General features: G+C 41.7%; 1 protein-coding gene across 13 annotated transcripts in view; it reads left to right on the top strand.

Moving 5' to 3' along the window:
* TNC (tenascin C) overlaps positions 1-14,177 on the top strand; it is a 93,470-nt gene that overhangs the window by 46,294 nt on the left and 32,999 nt on the right. For 4 of the 13 annotated variants that reach the window (XM_032251423.1, XM_032251421.1, XM_032251429.1 and 1 more), the window contains exons 11-15: positions 3,366-3,638; positions 4,219-4,491; positions 5,097-5,369; positions 8,267-8,539; positions 10,809-11,081. The exons of 1 other annotated variant lie outside the window; for it this stretch is intronic. In XM_032251423.1, the coding sequence (XP_032107314.1) occupies positions 3,366-3,638; positions 4,219-4,491; positions 5,097-5,369; positions 8,267-8,539; positions 10,809-11,081 (1,365 nt within the window). The remainder of the gene's footprint in view (positions 1-3,365; positions 3,639-4,218; positions 4,492-5,096; positions 5,370-8,266; positions 8,540-10,808; positions 11,082-14,177) is intronic. 8 more of the 13 variants (XM_032251422.1, XM_032251425.1, XM_032251427.1 and 5 more) reach the window with 4 other exon arrangements.

The following is a 14,177-nucleotide window of genomic DNA, read 5'->3' as shown; positions in this document are numbered from 1 at the left end:
AGGAGCACAGCAATGGGATTTCAAACTTCTGATTTCACAGGCCCACTGACATTGTTTAGAGGGTAGATTCCAGTGCACAGCTGTAAGAAAAAGACAACAGCCTTTTCATAAAGAAATGCCAAGAAATTCAGTGTGGAATCTATAACGGAAACACTTGGCTTCTAGGGCAGTAAGTCCACAGTGTGTCATTTGCTGTTGAAATGTGGAGCCAGCATTTATGTGAAGCCTCTTGGTCCTTACCTCAACTATTGTCTACTGTATTTTTATTCATAATATTCCCCCTTCGTTCATAATTTGAAACCCCTCTCTCTTTAATTTAGCTACTGATTTTATTTGTGGAAGCTGTACCTTTTACTTATTTAGCTAGCATTTATTTAATAAAGGAATCTGGGCGGGGCACCCATAGCATTCTCTACTGACATGGCCACAGTACTGCCTCTCTGAGTTATAAACCAATGCTCTTTCTTGATTTGCCTACCAACAGCAACAAAAAAGAAGTAGGGAAATGGTCAAAAGTGTTAGCAGAATTACCAACACCATCGCTGATACTATTTACTGAACAATATGACATTATGTTAAAAAAAATCACTCTATCAACTATGTGAACAGATTAAACAGGATGTGAGGACCATTAGATAAAAGCATCAGAGCCATATTAGAAACCTGATTCAAAGAGAGATGATTCTCATCAGGAAGACACTTTTTCCAACATGAATCTTCTCTCTCCATCCATCTCTTGTCACAGTTTAATGGGCAATCCACAATCTCATTCCCCCAACCCCAGTGAGGTAACTTTCCCAATATCTCTTACAAGCTGCATTAAAATTTCTTTCAGGAAAAAAATGTGTTTTATGTCACATATTATTATGTCACAAGATAAGGATTAAAAGATAGACACCCTCAGAAGTAAGATAGTAACTTAATTCACATGAAGGGGTACGTTGTCAATGACAGATTAGTGTCTGACAGGTGGACAGCAGAGGAACAAAAACAGGAAAGTGGGATTTAAAAAGGGAGCTAAAAAGACATAGGATTGATTTCATTTTCATTTAGCTCTGTTTTTGTCCTATATCTCTTTCTACATCAGGGCTGCTGGAATATTTGAGAAGGACATGCTCTTGAGTTTAGTAGTGCTCAAATCCCAAGGTCAGGGGTATAATCACTGCATCAGGGGGCACTGTTTCTGACCTCACAAGGCCCAGCAAAATTAAACGTAGTTGATACCTCCTTTCTTTTCCTAAACCTAGATACATCACTTGGAGTTTGGGGTCCTCCCTTTCTCATAGAGGCCGTGTTTAGGTGGTTAAGAACCACTTCAGAGCCTCAGGCATAAGCTTTAGGACATGAGCTGGGGTTAAAGAAGAGTCTGTATACTGGCATTCAAGATCAAGTATTGCAAACATTTTCTGTAAAGGGCCAAATGGTAAATATTTTAGACTTTACGGACAAGGCAGTTTCCATCACAATTATTCAATTGTACTTTTGTAACACAAAAGCAGCCATCAACAATATATAAGTGAACAGGCATGGCTATGCTACAATAAAACTTTATCTGTGGCACCAGAATTGGAATTTTATATGACTTGCATGCACCATGAAATAATATTCTTCTTTGGATTTATTTCCCAACCATATAAAAAAGTACAAAACTGTTATTAGCTTGCTGACTACCAAAATAAGCGGCAGGCCAGATGTGGGCCTCAGCTAACAGCTTGTGGATCTCTGTTCCCGATCAAACAAAATTTGAAAGAGCACATGCTCTGACAATATGAAACAAGTAGGAAGAATGTTCCCCAGAACTTGGAAACGTCTGAGTTAAATCAATTCTAGTAAAGAAATGTTTTCTCCTCTGAGAGGATATCCTCGATCAAATTCCAAGCTAAGATTTTCAAGTTAGAAGCCTGCTCTAATGGATACACAGGACTCATTTGAAATAGCAGCAATGTGAAGTACAAATTAAAAAAAAAAAAAAATTTGTTCTCTTAAATGATTTAAAGGCAGTTTCTACTCTCTAGTTTACAGGATCCATTTCCAGAGAAATACTTTCCTTCCTAAGTTATGCAAAGTCCACTTAAGCTCAACCCTGGGCAAATTTTCACCCTTAAGTCAAGTTCAGACCAGTGAGTTTTTAGGGAATTTCATGCATTCAGGAGATGAATGAAGAGGGTGCATTTGGTTTTCCTTGAGCTTCGTAAGATCTGCTTCTCCCAGGGCCTCTTTTTTTCTAATAAGGAACAGTTTTTCAAAGCATCTCTAATCTTTACTAATGTGATCTGTGTAAATGATTTAGACCTAGAAACTGACAAAATCCCAATATAAGCTATAAAACAGACCTCCCAGAGGATATTAAGGCAGAACAAAAAAAAAGAGAAGCTTTTTTTTTTTTTTTTTTTTTGAGATGGAGTCTTGTTATGTCACCCAGGCTGGAGTGCAGTGGCTCAATCTCGGCTCACTGTAACTCCCACCTCCTGGGTTCAAGTGATTCTCCTAACTCAGCCTCTCAAGTAGCTGGGATTACAGGTGCCTGCCACCACACCCAGCTAACTTTTGTATTTTTAGTAGAGACAGGGTTTCTCTATGTCAGCCAGGCCGGTCTTGAACTCCTGACCTCAGGTGATCCACCCACCTCAGCCTCGAAAAAAGAAGGGAATCTAAGAGGAGCCAACTGTCTCAAAATACAGAAGGTTAGACAGTTCAAACCAAGACCCCCAGAATAACTGAGGGCCACTCCCTTATGAAGCAAGACATTCCAAAATGAAAACTGAAGCTCAGAATATTGCTAACATAGATGTATAGTTGTCTAAATCTGCAGGACACTGATCAACAGGAAAATACCATTTCCAAGAGAAAAACCCAAATATTCAAGAAGGCAAAATTTTTTTTTTTTTTGAGATGGAGTCTCACTCTGTCACCTAGGCTGGGGTGTAGTGGTGCCATCTTATCTCACCCCAGCCTCCGCCTCCTGGGTTCAAATGATTCTCCTGCCACAGCCTCCTGAGTAGCTGAGACAACAGGCGCCCACCTTCACACCCAGCTAATTATTGTATTTTTAGTATAGACAGGGCTTCACCATGTTGGCCAGGCTGGTCTTGAACTCCTGACCTCAAATGATCTGCCCGCCTCAGCCTCGCAATGTGCTGGGATTATAGGTGTGAGCCACTGCACCCGGCCACAAAAGAAATATTACATTGTTGTCCTGCTAATGTTTTAATAGGGAAAGCACTGGTAGCAGATGCAGTGAGCAAAACATGGCACTCGGGCAGCAATGGCCTGTAGGTGTGGCATCGAGCTTGCCATTCCTAGGTTCTCAGAAGCAAAACTTTATGAGGAATAGTTTAACTGACCCCATCTCTGTCATTATTCAGAACAAGCCCCTGAACTGGAAAACCTCACCGTGACTGAGGTTGGCTGGGATGGCCTCAGACTCAACTGGACCGCAGCTGACCAGGCCTATGAGCACTTTGTCATTCAGGTGCAGGAGGTCAACAAGGTGGAGGCAGCCCAGAACCTCACAGTGCCTGGTAGCCTCCGGGCTGTGGACATCCCAGGCCTCAAGGCTGCCACGCCTTATAGAGTCTCCATCTATGGGGTGATCCAGGGCTATAGAACACCAGTGCTCTCTGCTGAGTCCTCCACAGGTATCTCTTCCCTTTCTATTTATAGCTTCTATTTTTCCCAGCAGGAAACTGCCAGTGAATCATTAGACACAACTAGCTTTGGAATGGACATGTTCTCCCACTAGTTATGTCTATGGGGTTTAATTGTGACATCAGGCCATCAGGCTACACAATCCCAAGGCCACCTTTAATGCTTCACTCCACATGAGTGACACCCTTGGGACTTGTACAGAGCTCAACCTGAGGGACTAAACACACAGCTCCCGTGGAGAGGACCTTTAACTCCATAAACAGCCTCCCTCCTGTTAAGGGACATTAAGGCACTATACATGAAAGGGAAACAAAATCACAAAATTCTCTCATCTACTGAGGGCTAAGGCAATTCTTTAAGATTTAAAAAAAAAAAAAAATTTCCCACGCCCTCTCTCTTTGCTCCATTTCTAAACGTTAAAGTGTTGCATGATGCATGTTTATGTTTATGCAAAGAAAGTCACATTTTTTTAAGTAATACAAAGTAATACAAAGCTTTTTCTTGTGTTAAAGATTCCCTGGAACTTGTTGTGGGATTTGATCACTAAACTAGTTCTTTGTCCTTCTCCAGGGGAAACTCCCAATTTGGGAGATGTTGTGGTGGACGAGGTGGGCTGGGACGCCCTCAAACTCAACTGGACTGCTCCGGAAGGGGCCTATGAGTACTTTTTCATTCAGGTGCAGGAGGCTGACACAGCAGAGGCAGCCCAGAACCTCACGGTCCCAGGAGGACTGAGGTCCACGAACCTGCCTGGGCTCAAAGCAGCCACTCATTATACCATCACCATTCGCGGGGTCACTCAGGACTTCAGCACAACCCCTCTCTCTGTTGAAGTCTTGACAGGTATTCTAGACTAACTCATTAATTCACTTCCTCCCCTTTGTCTCTGCTCAGGAAGAATCAAAGTACTGTCTTGCTCTAAACTGGGATCAGCTCCTACGACATTGGGGAAATACCAGTGAATCATCTCTGGTTCTTCCTAAATGTTACATCCCTTATTTGGCTAAGTCGTAGTTGTAGCCCAGTTCCATGGAAAATTCCACCTACTCTTCCTTTAAAAAAGTGAGAGGTGACTTTTTTTCAAAGTAAGTTTCAATCACAATATCGAAAAAGTTGGAAAGCCCAACCTGTAAGTGAAGAAAAAATAGCTCTGAGCTCATGAGTTCATTTTAAGAACACCAAAGGACTCCCCATAACCCTATTTGTATGTCAAGAATAGAAATTGTGAACAATTCCTAAAACTACTTTTCATTCCCAAAGGCTGAATAGAAAAACCCTGGCTTTAGTGCCAACAATTTGAGTGTGCTCAACACCTGCTGTAAATCATGCATCTGTAATCAACACTAAACAGACGACTCATCCCAACCTTAGCCAAAATGCCATCTCACCTGAATCCGAGAGTGCAATTGCCTTTTTAAGTAACTCAGCAACTCTGTGTCCTTATGCAGAGGAGGTTCCAGATATGGGAAACCTCACAGTGACCGAGGTTAGCTGGGATGCTCTCAGACTGAATTGGACCACGCCAGATGGAACCTATGACCAGTTTATCATTCAGGTCCAGGAGGCTGACCAGGTGGAAGAGGCTCACAATCTCACCGTTCCTGGCAGCCTACGCTCCGTGGAAATCCCAGGCCTCAGGGCCGGCACTCCTTACACAATCACCCTGCACGGCGAGGTCAGGGGCCGCAGCACTCGACCCCTTGCTGTAGAGGTCATCACAGGTATATGATCCTCCTCCCAGACCTGAGACATGATAGGAGCCAGCATACCATTGAAATAGTGAAAGTTCCCGCATGTGGCAGAATTCTACCTCAATGTTGTTGGTAGACAGCATGAACTCAGGAGAGTCCGGGCTGGAATTCTACCTCACTGGCTAAATAATTTTGGGAATATGTGTGTATATATCTATAGATCTATAGATCTATAGATATATACACACATATTCCCAAGTTATAGATCTATAGATATATACACACATAGTTATATAGTTATAGATCTATAGATATATACACACATACACACACAAATATATACTTATATACTTATATATAGTGTATTTATGCTATATATTTTCCTTTTTTTGAGTCAGGGTCTCATTCTTTTGCCCAGGCTGGAATGCAGTGGTGTGACCACAGCTCACTGCCGCCTAGGCTCAAGTGATTCTCTCAACCACAGGTGTGAGCCACCACACTCAGCTAAGTGTTTGTATTTTTTGTAGAGAGAGAGTTTCACTGTGTTGCCCAGGGTGGCCTCAAACTCCTAGGCTCAAGCAATCCACTCACCTTGACCTCCCAAAGTGCTGGGGTTACAGGCATGAGCCAGTGTACCCTGCCTCTATTCTTGGGTATATTTCTTTACAGCCCTGAGCCTCCTCTTTTCATCTTTAAATCAGCAATGATAACCCTACTTCAGAAAACTGTCATGAGCAATAAATGAGCTAATGAATGTCAGTGCCTAGTAAAGTGCCTGCCCATCATGTAGTAAATATTGAGTAGCAAATAGCTAAATTTATCATTCACCAACAGCGTCATGATTTTTAAAACAGCACAAACGTGAGGGCTGTGGCACAAAAATAAGATCAGAACTTTCTAGAAAAAAACCTTATTGCTAGCCTCAGAGCCACCAACACCCAACTGATAGGCAGATCTCTACATAATAACCTTTGGAAGTGATACAGTTAGCTTCTGCTGAAATTAAGACTCTCCTTAACAGATACTCACAGCAGGGACGTTTCCAAGAAAGGACAGCCACCTTTGACTTCAATGCTTTTCATTCAATTTGGGAAGGAAAAACAATTTCAATTTTCCACCAAAATGTTCTGCTCCATCTATTATAGAAAACTATGTGCTGTATATGAGATTTCTAGAAATAGCTTCAAAAAGGGCTATGGGGAAAAAGGCCAACTTTTTGGTAATAGGGCTTCTATGCTATGCCCTAAGCCCATGCCCACTCTACATATCCTGCCTTTTGATAATGCAATCCAAACCACCCAATTAAAAAAAAATTTTCTTGCTTATATATAACAAATAAACTTGGCGGTTGCTAGAAACTACACACGATTCCACAAATTGGGGGCCAGGTCATAGTCCTGTATTTCATCTTCTGACCAAACAAGAGCAAAAAGGGCATTTGAGACAGGTGTGGCCTGTGGGCAAGATGCTCATTATCTTCATCTACAGTCTGCAAACTTGTCTTTAGCAGTACAACTGCTTTATGAAATCTTCTAAGGAAACCTGCTCTTTGACAGATAATGAACAGCTATTCTTAGTAAACCTGGAAGGAAGGGGGGATACCTCCATCCATGTTCTCAATACAGTTCTTCTAGAAAAGCCCCAGATCTACGTGAAACACAGTTTGAAAACAGCCCCTCTTAAAAGGAAGAAGTTGCCCAGACTCCCACAATGCACTGAATCCTTGGATACCCAAAAACAAGTATTTATCTTTCACCTTTTTTTTTTTTTGTTGAAATCTCTGCAGATAGTTTCTTCCCTAAACTTCTAACCCATGGCCACTTCAGCCTTCAAAACAGTGGCTGGGAGATTGCATTTAACCCTGAGGAGTAACCCACAAAGCAGTGGGTTTTTCTATATCCTAAATCCTAACTTTCTCAATCACCAATAACAACTACATTAAATTTCCTTTCTACACTGTAGAAAAACTAATAGTGGGTTCTCTCCTGCACCATTTACTGAGAAAAACATCCACTCTTTTAATTAAAAGCAGGCACACTCATTGCACACAAACAGCCTTGCTCTGTGATACAGCCATTCTTCATTTAGACACAAAGTACAAATAGAAAAAGGTGAAAAAAGAAGCAAGCTGAGAACCCAGAGCATAACCTTTGATCCCTGAAAGCTGATAAAAGACCAAAGGAGCATACTTGTTCACAGCTGAGACAGCATACACTTTATAAACCCAGGCAGGTAGCCAGTGGCTAGTGATGGATAATCTTTCTATTTACAAATAATGAAATAAAGCAGGCATTTCTCCCCTACGTGAGTAAGAAATTCCAAGGGAACACACTCGAACAATGATAAATTTATCTAGCTGCCACTTGTCGGCCCTTGCCATGTATCAGGTATGACACTAAGAAGTTCATCGATATTACCATTTAATCATCATGCAATCCCAGGAAATAGCACCATCAGCTCCATTTAAAAAGTGAAGAGAGGGTGGCTCAGAGAGAAGCTCAGTGGCATGCCCAAGATTACACAGCTAGCAAATGCTAGTGTTGGGATTGTAATCAAGGACCACCTGCCTCCAAAGTCTGCCCTTCTAACCATTCCCATTTCTCTTACCCTGACCCACAGTCCTACTTTTCCATGTGAACTTCAGCTGCTGGTAATGCATGCTCCCAGTGGGTTGTGCATTGGTGCAGATGTCTTTGCCATCTCAAGGATAAACCAGGCAGATGTTCACCTTTCTGGCCATTTTCAACTCCTAAAGACAGCTGCGACCAGAGAACCACAGTTCAAATTGCAAATGCTCAGAGACCAAGAATCAAATTTTTAAAAAATTTATCTTTCCCCTTTCTCTTTCCTAGAGTTGGGCTGTGGGATGTTTGGTTTCCTCATTTTTGGTTTGCAGAACTGACAAATACCTTTCTGTCCTTCTTCAGAAGAGCTCCCGCAGCTGGGAGATTTAGCCACATCTGAGGTTGGCTGGGATGGCCTCAGACTCAACTGGACCACAGCTGACCAAGCCTATGAGCACTTTGTCATTCAGGTGCAGGAGGTCAACAAGGTGGAGGCAGCCCAGAACCTCACAGTGCCTGGCAGCCTCCGGGCTGTGGACATCCCGGGCCTCAAGGCTGCCACGCCTTACAGAGTCTCCATCTATGGGGTGATCCAGGGCTATAGAACGCCAGTGCTCTCTGCTGAGGCCTCCACAGGTACTTCCTCTCCCTGACAATGCTTTCTCCCCAGGGTTCTTTTATTCTTCTCCTAGAGATCATGCACAGAGTCAGCATCTCCCCATAACTGAATCCTGTCCATGTGCCTTTCACTGGCCGGCTGTGCATGCTCAGAGACCTCCCTGTGGGCTGCCTTTGTCCCCATGCCTTTGCCATGTGGATGGTGAATGACGCAGATGTTGCCCTTTCTGATCTCCAGCCCGCCCCCGCCCGCCACACCTTTCATACTTTACCTGGCTGATTCTACATCTTTTTTGAATGATGAATTTTTGTTTCAGGAATCAGCCAGATGGTTTTAATTCACTTCTCCAGTGCTTGGGTCTAACTAAAAGCCCCACTCTGTGTATATGAGTTCTGGTGGAGCACAGATTATTTACTTTAGAGAATCTTTTGCTAGTTGGAAATGGTGCTTTCCTATCTCTAAAGCACTCAAGGATATGAGTACTGTGTGTGGTTCTTGCATTTAAGAAATGTTTCTTTAAAATGCACCCAGTATAATAAGAGAACTGAATTACCCTCCTCCGGGCAATTCTCTCAGATACTGAGTCATTGTTAGAACATCAAATTAGCAAATAGCTAGACCATAAGGAAAAAAAAGGAATTACACAATTATGACTGGAGACTGTACCAAAGAGAAAGCCATTCATTAGCACAAGTACACACAGCAGCTTTTGGAACAAGGAATGTCCCGGGCTATGAATGTCAAAGAACTGATACCCTTTTAGCTCTTTTAATCGACTTTCTCTCTGGATTTTTGGCCTTTGGATGGCAAACTCCCAGCCCCAGACCCAGGAGGGTGCATTACTGTTTACTCATCTCTCTACCCGTTACAAGGCTTCAGTGTTTCCCGGGAGCCTGCTAAAGTCAGCAGCCTTCCCCTGGCACCTTTATTATGTGCCTCCATGGATTTGAAGCTTGGTAGAGACTATTGCTTCATTTTGCATATGACTTCCCCCTTTTAAAATAATTATTGCAAGTAAACTGTAATGCATACCTGTATTGAATTGAATCTAGCAAGAGCATAGCTCTGCATTTAAACCTCAGTCATTTCACTTATTAAACATAAACATAAACATAAACCACTGCCTGACAGTGACCCTGAAATGCCTAGAATTTGCATCTGAGGCTACTCTGAAGGCACCCAAGGCATCTTTTATCTGGCATCCATAAACCATCCCTTCCCAGAAGACAAAGTAATCACCCACCACTTCTGATCTTTCCTGCAGATCTTGTGGTTTCTATGTCCTCAGTATTTTTATGTGTGTGTTTTCCTTCTTAACAATAGCAACATTCTTGCCACTGATGAATTGGCCTATGGGCGGGAAGGACCCTAATCCCATCTGATCTGTATCTCAACAAATCTATTAGAAGGATCTCAGAGACCAGGAGCCTTCTTTCTTGCTAAAGAGACAGTACTAGCTTTTCAAACCCTGCTCCTACCTGCCCTCTACACATTTTATTCTTGTGGCTGGGGAAAGCACTGGCAGGACCATCTCCAAGACAAAATGTTACTTGTTCATTGAAAGGGATGACCTAAACTGCCTTGCCTTGGTTTAGAACTCTTGGTTGGCAATGCAGTATTAGCCTACCAGCAGTTAAGTGAGGACACGCTATTTCAACAAAATATGAGAATGGCTGGCTGGTCCTTGTCTGAAGTATTAAAAAATACCAAGAATTACACTGAGAAATTGATAATTCCCATTAAGTCACAAAATCAGATGCCTCAAGTTACCACCTTGGGAGGGTAATGGCATCAGAATTATTTAGCCTTCATTTGAATAGATGGGAGCTCCTTCAAAGCAAAGAATGTCTGTGAGAAGCATCCAAGTAATCTTGGTCTTCTTAATCCGATTCAAGAGACTGGAAGCTGCTGGGACTCATATCTTTTGACTTGTGGCCAGCAACTCTGAGATAGGGCTCCCAGAGGCATGAGCGGCTGAGATGCAACAGTTCCTGATAAGATCATTCAGCACATCTTCTTGGCTAGGGCCTGATTGTATGTGGCAACTGCATGTAGAGAAATCTAATTGCCATACCCTTACCTTCTTTTTTTCTAATTTTTCTTTTAACAAAACTGCTGCTTCTCTCTCTTTGGCACTAATTGGTAACATTGCTTTCTTCCATCATAGCCCTGAACTATCAGATCTCTCTACCCAGCAATGGTTCCATTAACAACCCCAATCTTAAAAAAGCCAAATAATTAACTCAAATGTATTTGTTTCTTCTCCCCCACCCCCTCCTTTTTCAGCCAAAGAACCTGAAATTGGAAACTTAAATGTTTCTGACATAACTCCCGAGAGCTTCAATCTCTCCTGGACAGCCACCGATGGGATCTTCGAGACCTTTACCATTGAAATTATTGATTCCAATAGGTTGCTGGAGACTGCAGAATATAATATCTCTGGTGCTGAACGAACTGCCCATATCTCAGGGCTGTCCCCTAGCACTGATTTTATTGTCTACCTCTCTGGACTTGCTCCCAGCATCCGGACCAAAACCATCAGTGCCACAGCCACGACAGGTACATGTGCATTCTCCCATTTCTAACACTCTCTCTCCACAGTCTTCTTTGCAGGGTGAAGCCACTCCTTCTCCTCACCCATTGCTGTACAACCCACAGGGCACTAACTCTTCCATGGTGCTAGGCTGGAGTGCTGTTTAACGTAACTCTTTTCCAACAGCAGCCCAAATAATGGATTGTCATAAAGTCACCTGCCTGATTTATCACTGACCATGATATTTGCAGCATAAAATGCAGTTCAGTCTAGGTTGCCATATGGAATCTAGAGAAAAGAATTCTAACCTCTGATAACTAAAAAGCTATATAAGAAGAGCTGTTCTTGACTTTGAAAGATGTCTGCCTCAGTCAAAGAGGTCTTATAAATATTTTTTTGTATTAGCTTAGTGTCTTTGTCTTCCTTGTCTCTTTGACCTTGCAATACCCAAATATCTCAATGATTTAATAATTGTGTTTATGGTTTTGGGTGGTTTTTTTCCCCCAATTGGGAAAATGAAGAGAAACAGCAAAGATTACTTATCAGATGAGTGCAGGAGGCAACCATGCCATTCAGACCATTTCAGTTCCAACATCACCTCTAGAAGACCAGCCCATGCTGTCTTGCCCTGAGAATAATGAATGATAGATAGCAAAAATAAAAGTAGAATAGTTGTGTTTCAAACAAGGGACTTAGTTTTAAAAAATAATGATGTGCTCTCATTTTAAATTTGTGGTATCTGTGAGATGTGCACTAAGTTGCTCTTTGCCATGAGAACGCTAAGTGAATTTAAAGAGGAGCCACGTACATTCAAAATAATATTCTTAGCACATTTTAGACAGTGCCTTCTCTTGAGAGGTAATGAAGAAATCACAAACTAGAAAAAAAAGCAATACAGAATAAACACAGAATTTTTCCTTATAGTTTACTAAAAGGGGACTCATAGTCTGGGAAATCCAAGAAATGGGTTGACATTGTAACATCAAAATTGCCTGTCATTTAGGTCACCCACGGTTGAAGGAGGGTCTGTCCTTATTCTATATGAGGCTACAAATTGTCATCAGGTGGTCCACAGATAAGGCAGAGAGCCCACATTATCCAATTCCTATCTTAGCCAGATTCAAGTATAAAAAATCCCAGAGGAGAAAATTAGGCAAACATATATGCTTATTTCTCATGGCTCAAACTGATTTTCAACAAAGGACAAATTATTTTACTATTAACAAAGGATAAAATCTAAAAATTTATGGATTTAGTCTTACGTGTTTTGATTTTGACTCTATAATGGTGTTTTAAATTGACACACTTTCTTTTTTTTTTTCCTTGCTTTAGTAGCCGAACCTCTTCTTAGCCACTTCACTGTCTTAAACATGACCTGGGGCAGTGTGTCCATCTCATGGGAAGCTCAGGAGTCTGCCTTTGATAGCTTTCTTATAGAAGTCAGTAATTCTGATCACCCCCAGGAGACCATGTTGCTCTCTGTGCCTGGGGTGTCTCGCAGCTCTGTCATCAACAACCTCAAATCATCTTCTAATTACACTGTCCACTTTCATGGGCTGATTGGCGAGCATCGTGCTCAGGCCCTGATGGTCCAAGCAACCACAGGTATTTCCTATTATAGCTTCTTCAGTCTTCATTGAACTTCCTCTGAATAGCATTCCAAAAATCACTCACTACCCACTTTTCATCCTCCTAGTTGATCCCAATGCTTCTCAAATTTGATAGAACCATCCAAATAAAAGCTTTAAAATGTTAGAATAACTCTCACCCCAAATTAAAGAATTTCAGTGTCAATCTCTTTTTCCTAAATATCCATTCTCATCTGGAGTCGTTCTGTTTGTTTATATAGAGTTAACCTGACTTGCTTTGGTTGAATTTCTAAACCATCCTTTCCTCTGATCTTGAATAATCTTTTCCAGTCCCACCCATTATCATCTTCCTGTGGTCTTTCTAATCAAAGTTTGCATATGTCATGTTCAAAGAGGTATGTGCATGCCGTTTCTGGTGCCTTGGTCAGAGAGATCTACACCCTCTTTCTCTCCAGCAGAATTTTTTAAAAATAAGGGTGCCCTGAGCTGAGCATGCTGAGAATGGACACTGAATCACAAATCAACAACTGCATGAGAGGACCCAGTGGTCTTATTTTGTTCTTGAGATTTTTGTCTGAAGACTATCCTTTTTTTTTGACATGTACTTTGTCAAGCATGTTTTGTCACTCACTGACAGCTGTCACAAAGCCTCAGGCTCTTCTCTCCAGCCATCATCTTGTCCAAATCTTGGTGCATGTGGTGAATATTCATAGCATTAAATTTTTGAAAATGTTTCTCTTTCCTGGAAGCAGCTAGCATGTTAAGGAATCATTTCAGAAGGTTAGAAGTGGTCGGAGAAAAATGCCCCTCATTTTGCATGGAACACTGACCATACCCTAACTACCACTATCTTTCTCTGTTTTTTCTTGCATCTCATTTCTCAGCTTGGTTGCACCCTTTGAGAGACAGCTGGAGGTAAAGCTGACCTCAAGAATCTAAGTCTTATTTTGCATGGTGAATCTGTTGGCATTGACTGTCTGGTAGCATGAAAAGAATTCTGGCATGCATCCTTAATTTGGGAGATTGCTTCTATAGCAAAATATAGGGAAATAACAGAGTTCCACTTGGAAAATTTTTATCTTTTGTGTGATTGAGGGAATTTGTTGAGGTTGAGGTTATAGCTGAAAACAATTGCATTGCTACCTTCTCAAGTTAATAAGTAGGAAATCCGAAGTCAATGCTAATGGCTGTATGCTGCTTCTAAACCAAATCCTTTTTGTTCGTAGAGATTTTATTGCATTGAGTTATGCTGTACAATTGTGCAGATAAAGTTTATCCAAATGAGCCCCTTCTTTCCTCCAAATTTTGGAGCTGAAGCAAAATAACTCCCAAGGCCTTGGTGTACCTCTTCCCAACCCTAAATCCTGATCTTAATATCTGAATCCTTCAGCACTCTCTAAAGCACAATCTGGGTTGCACTTATTTTAAAATTAGTTTTATTTGATAAATGAGCATTTAGGAGGCCAGCCCCATAAACATCTAGCCATATAGGCCCCTTAACATTAAATGAGTTGCTCTCAAAACTGAATGTCG

This window comes from Sapajus apella, unplaced genomic scaffold, assembly GCF_009761245.1.
Source record: "Sapajus apella isolate SASKATOON/1434 unplaced genomic scaffold, GSC_monkey_1.0 scaffold76, whole genome shotgun sequence".
In the NCBI taxonomy this organism is placed as follows: domain Eukaryota; kingdom Metazoa; phylum Chordata; class Mammalia; order Primates; family Cebidae; genus Sapajus; species Sapajus apella.
Note: the sequence above shows the minus strand (reverse complement) of the source record. Positions and strands in the feature narration are given on the sequence as shown.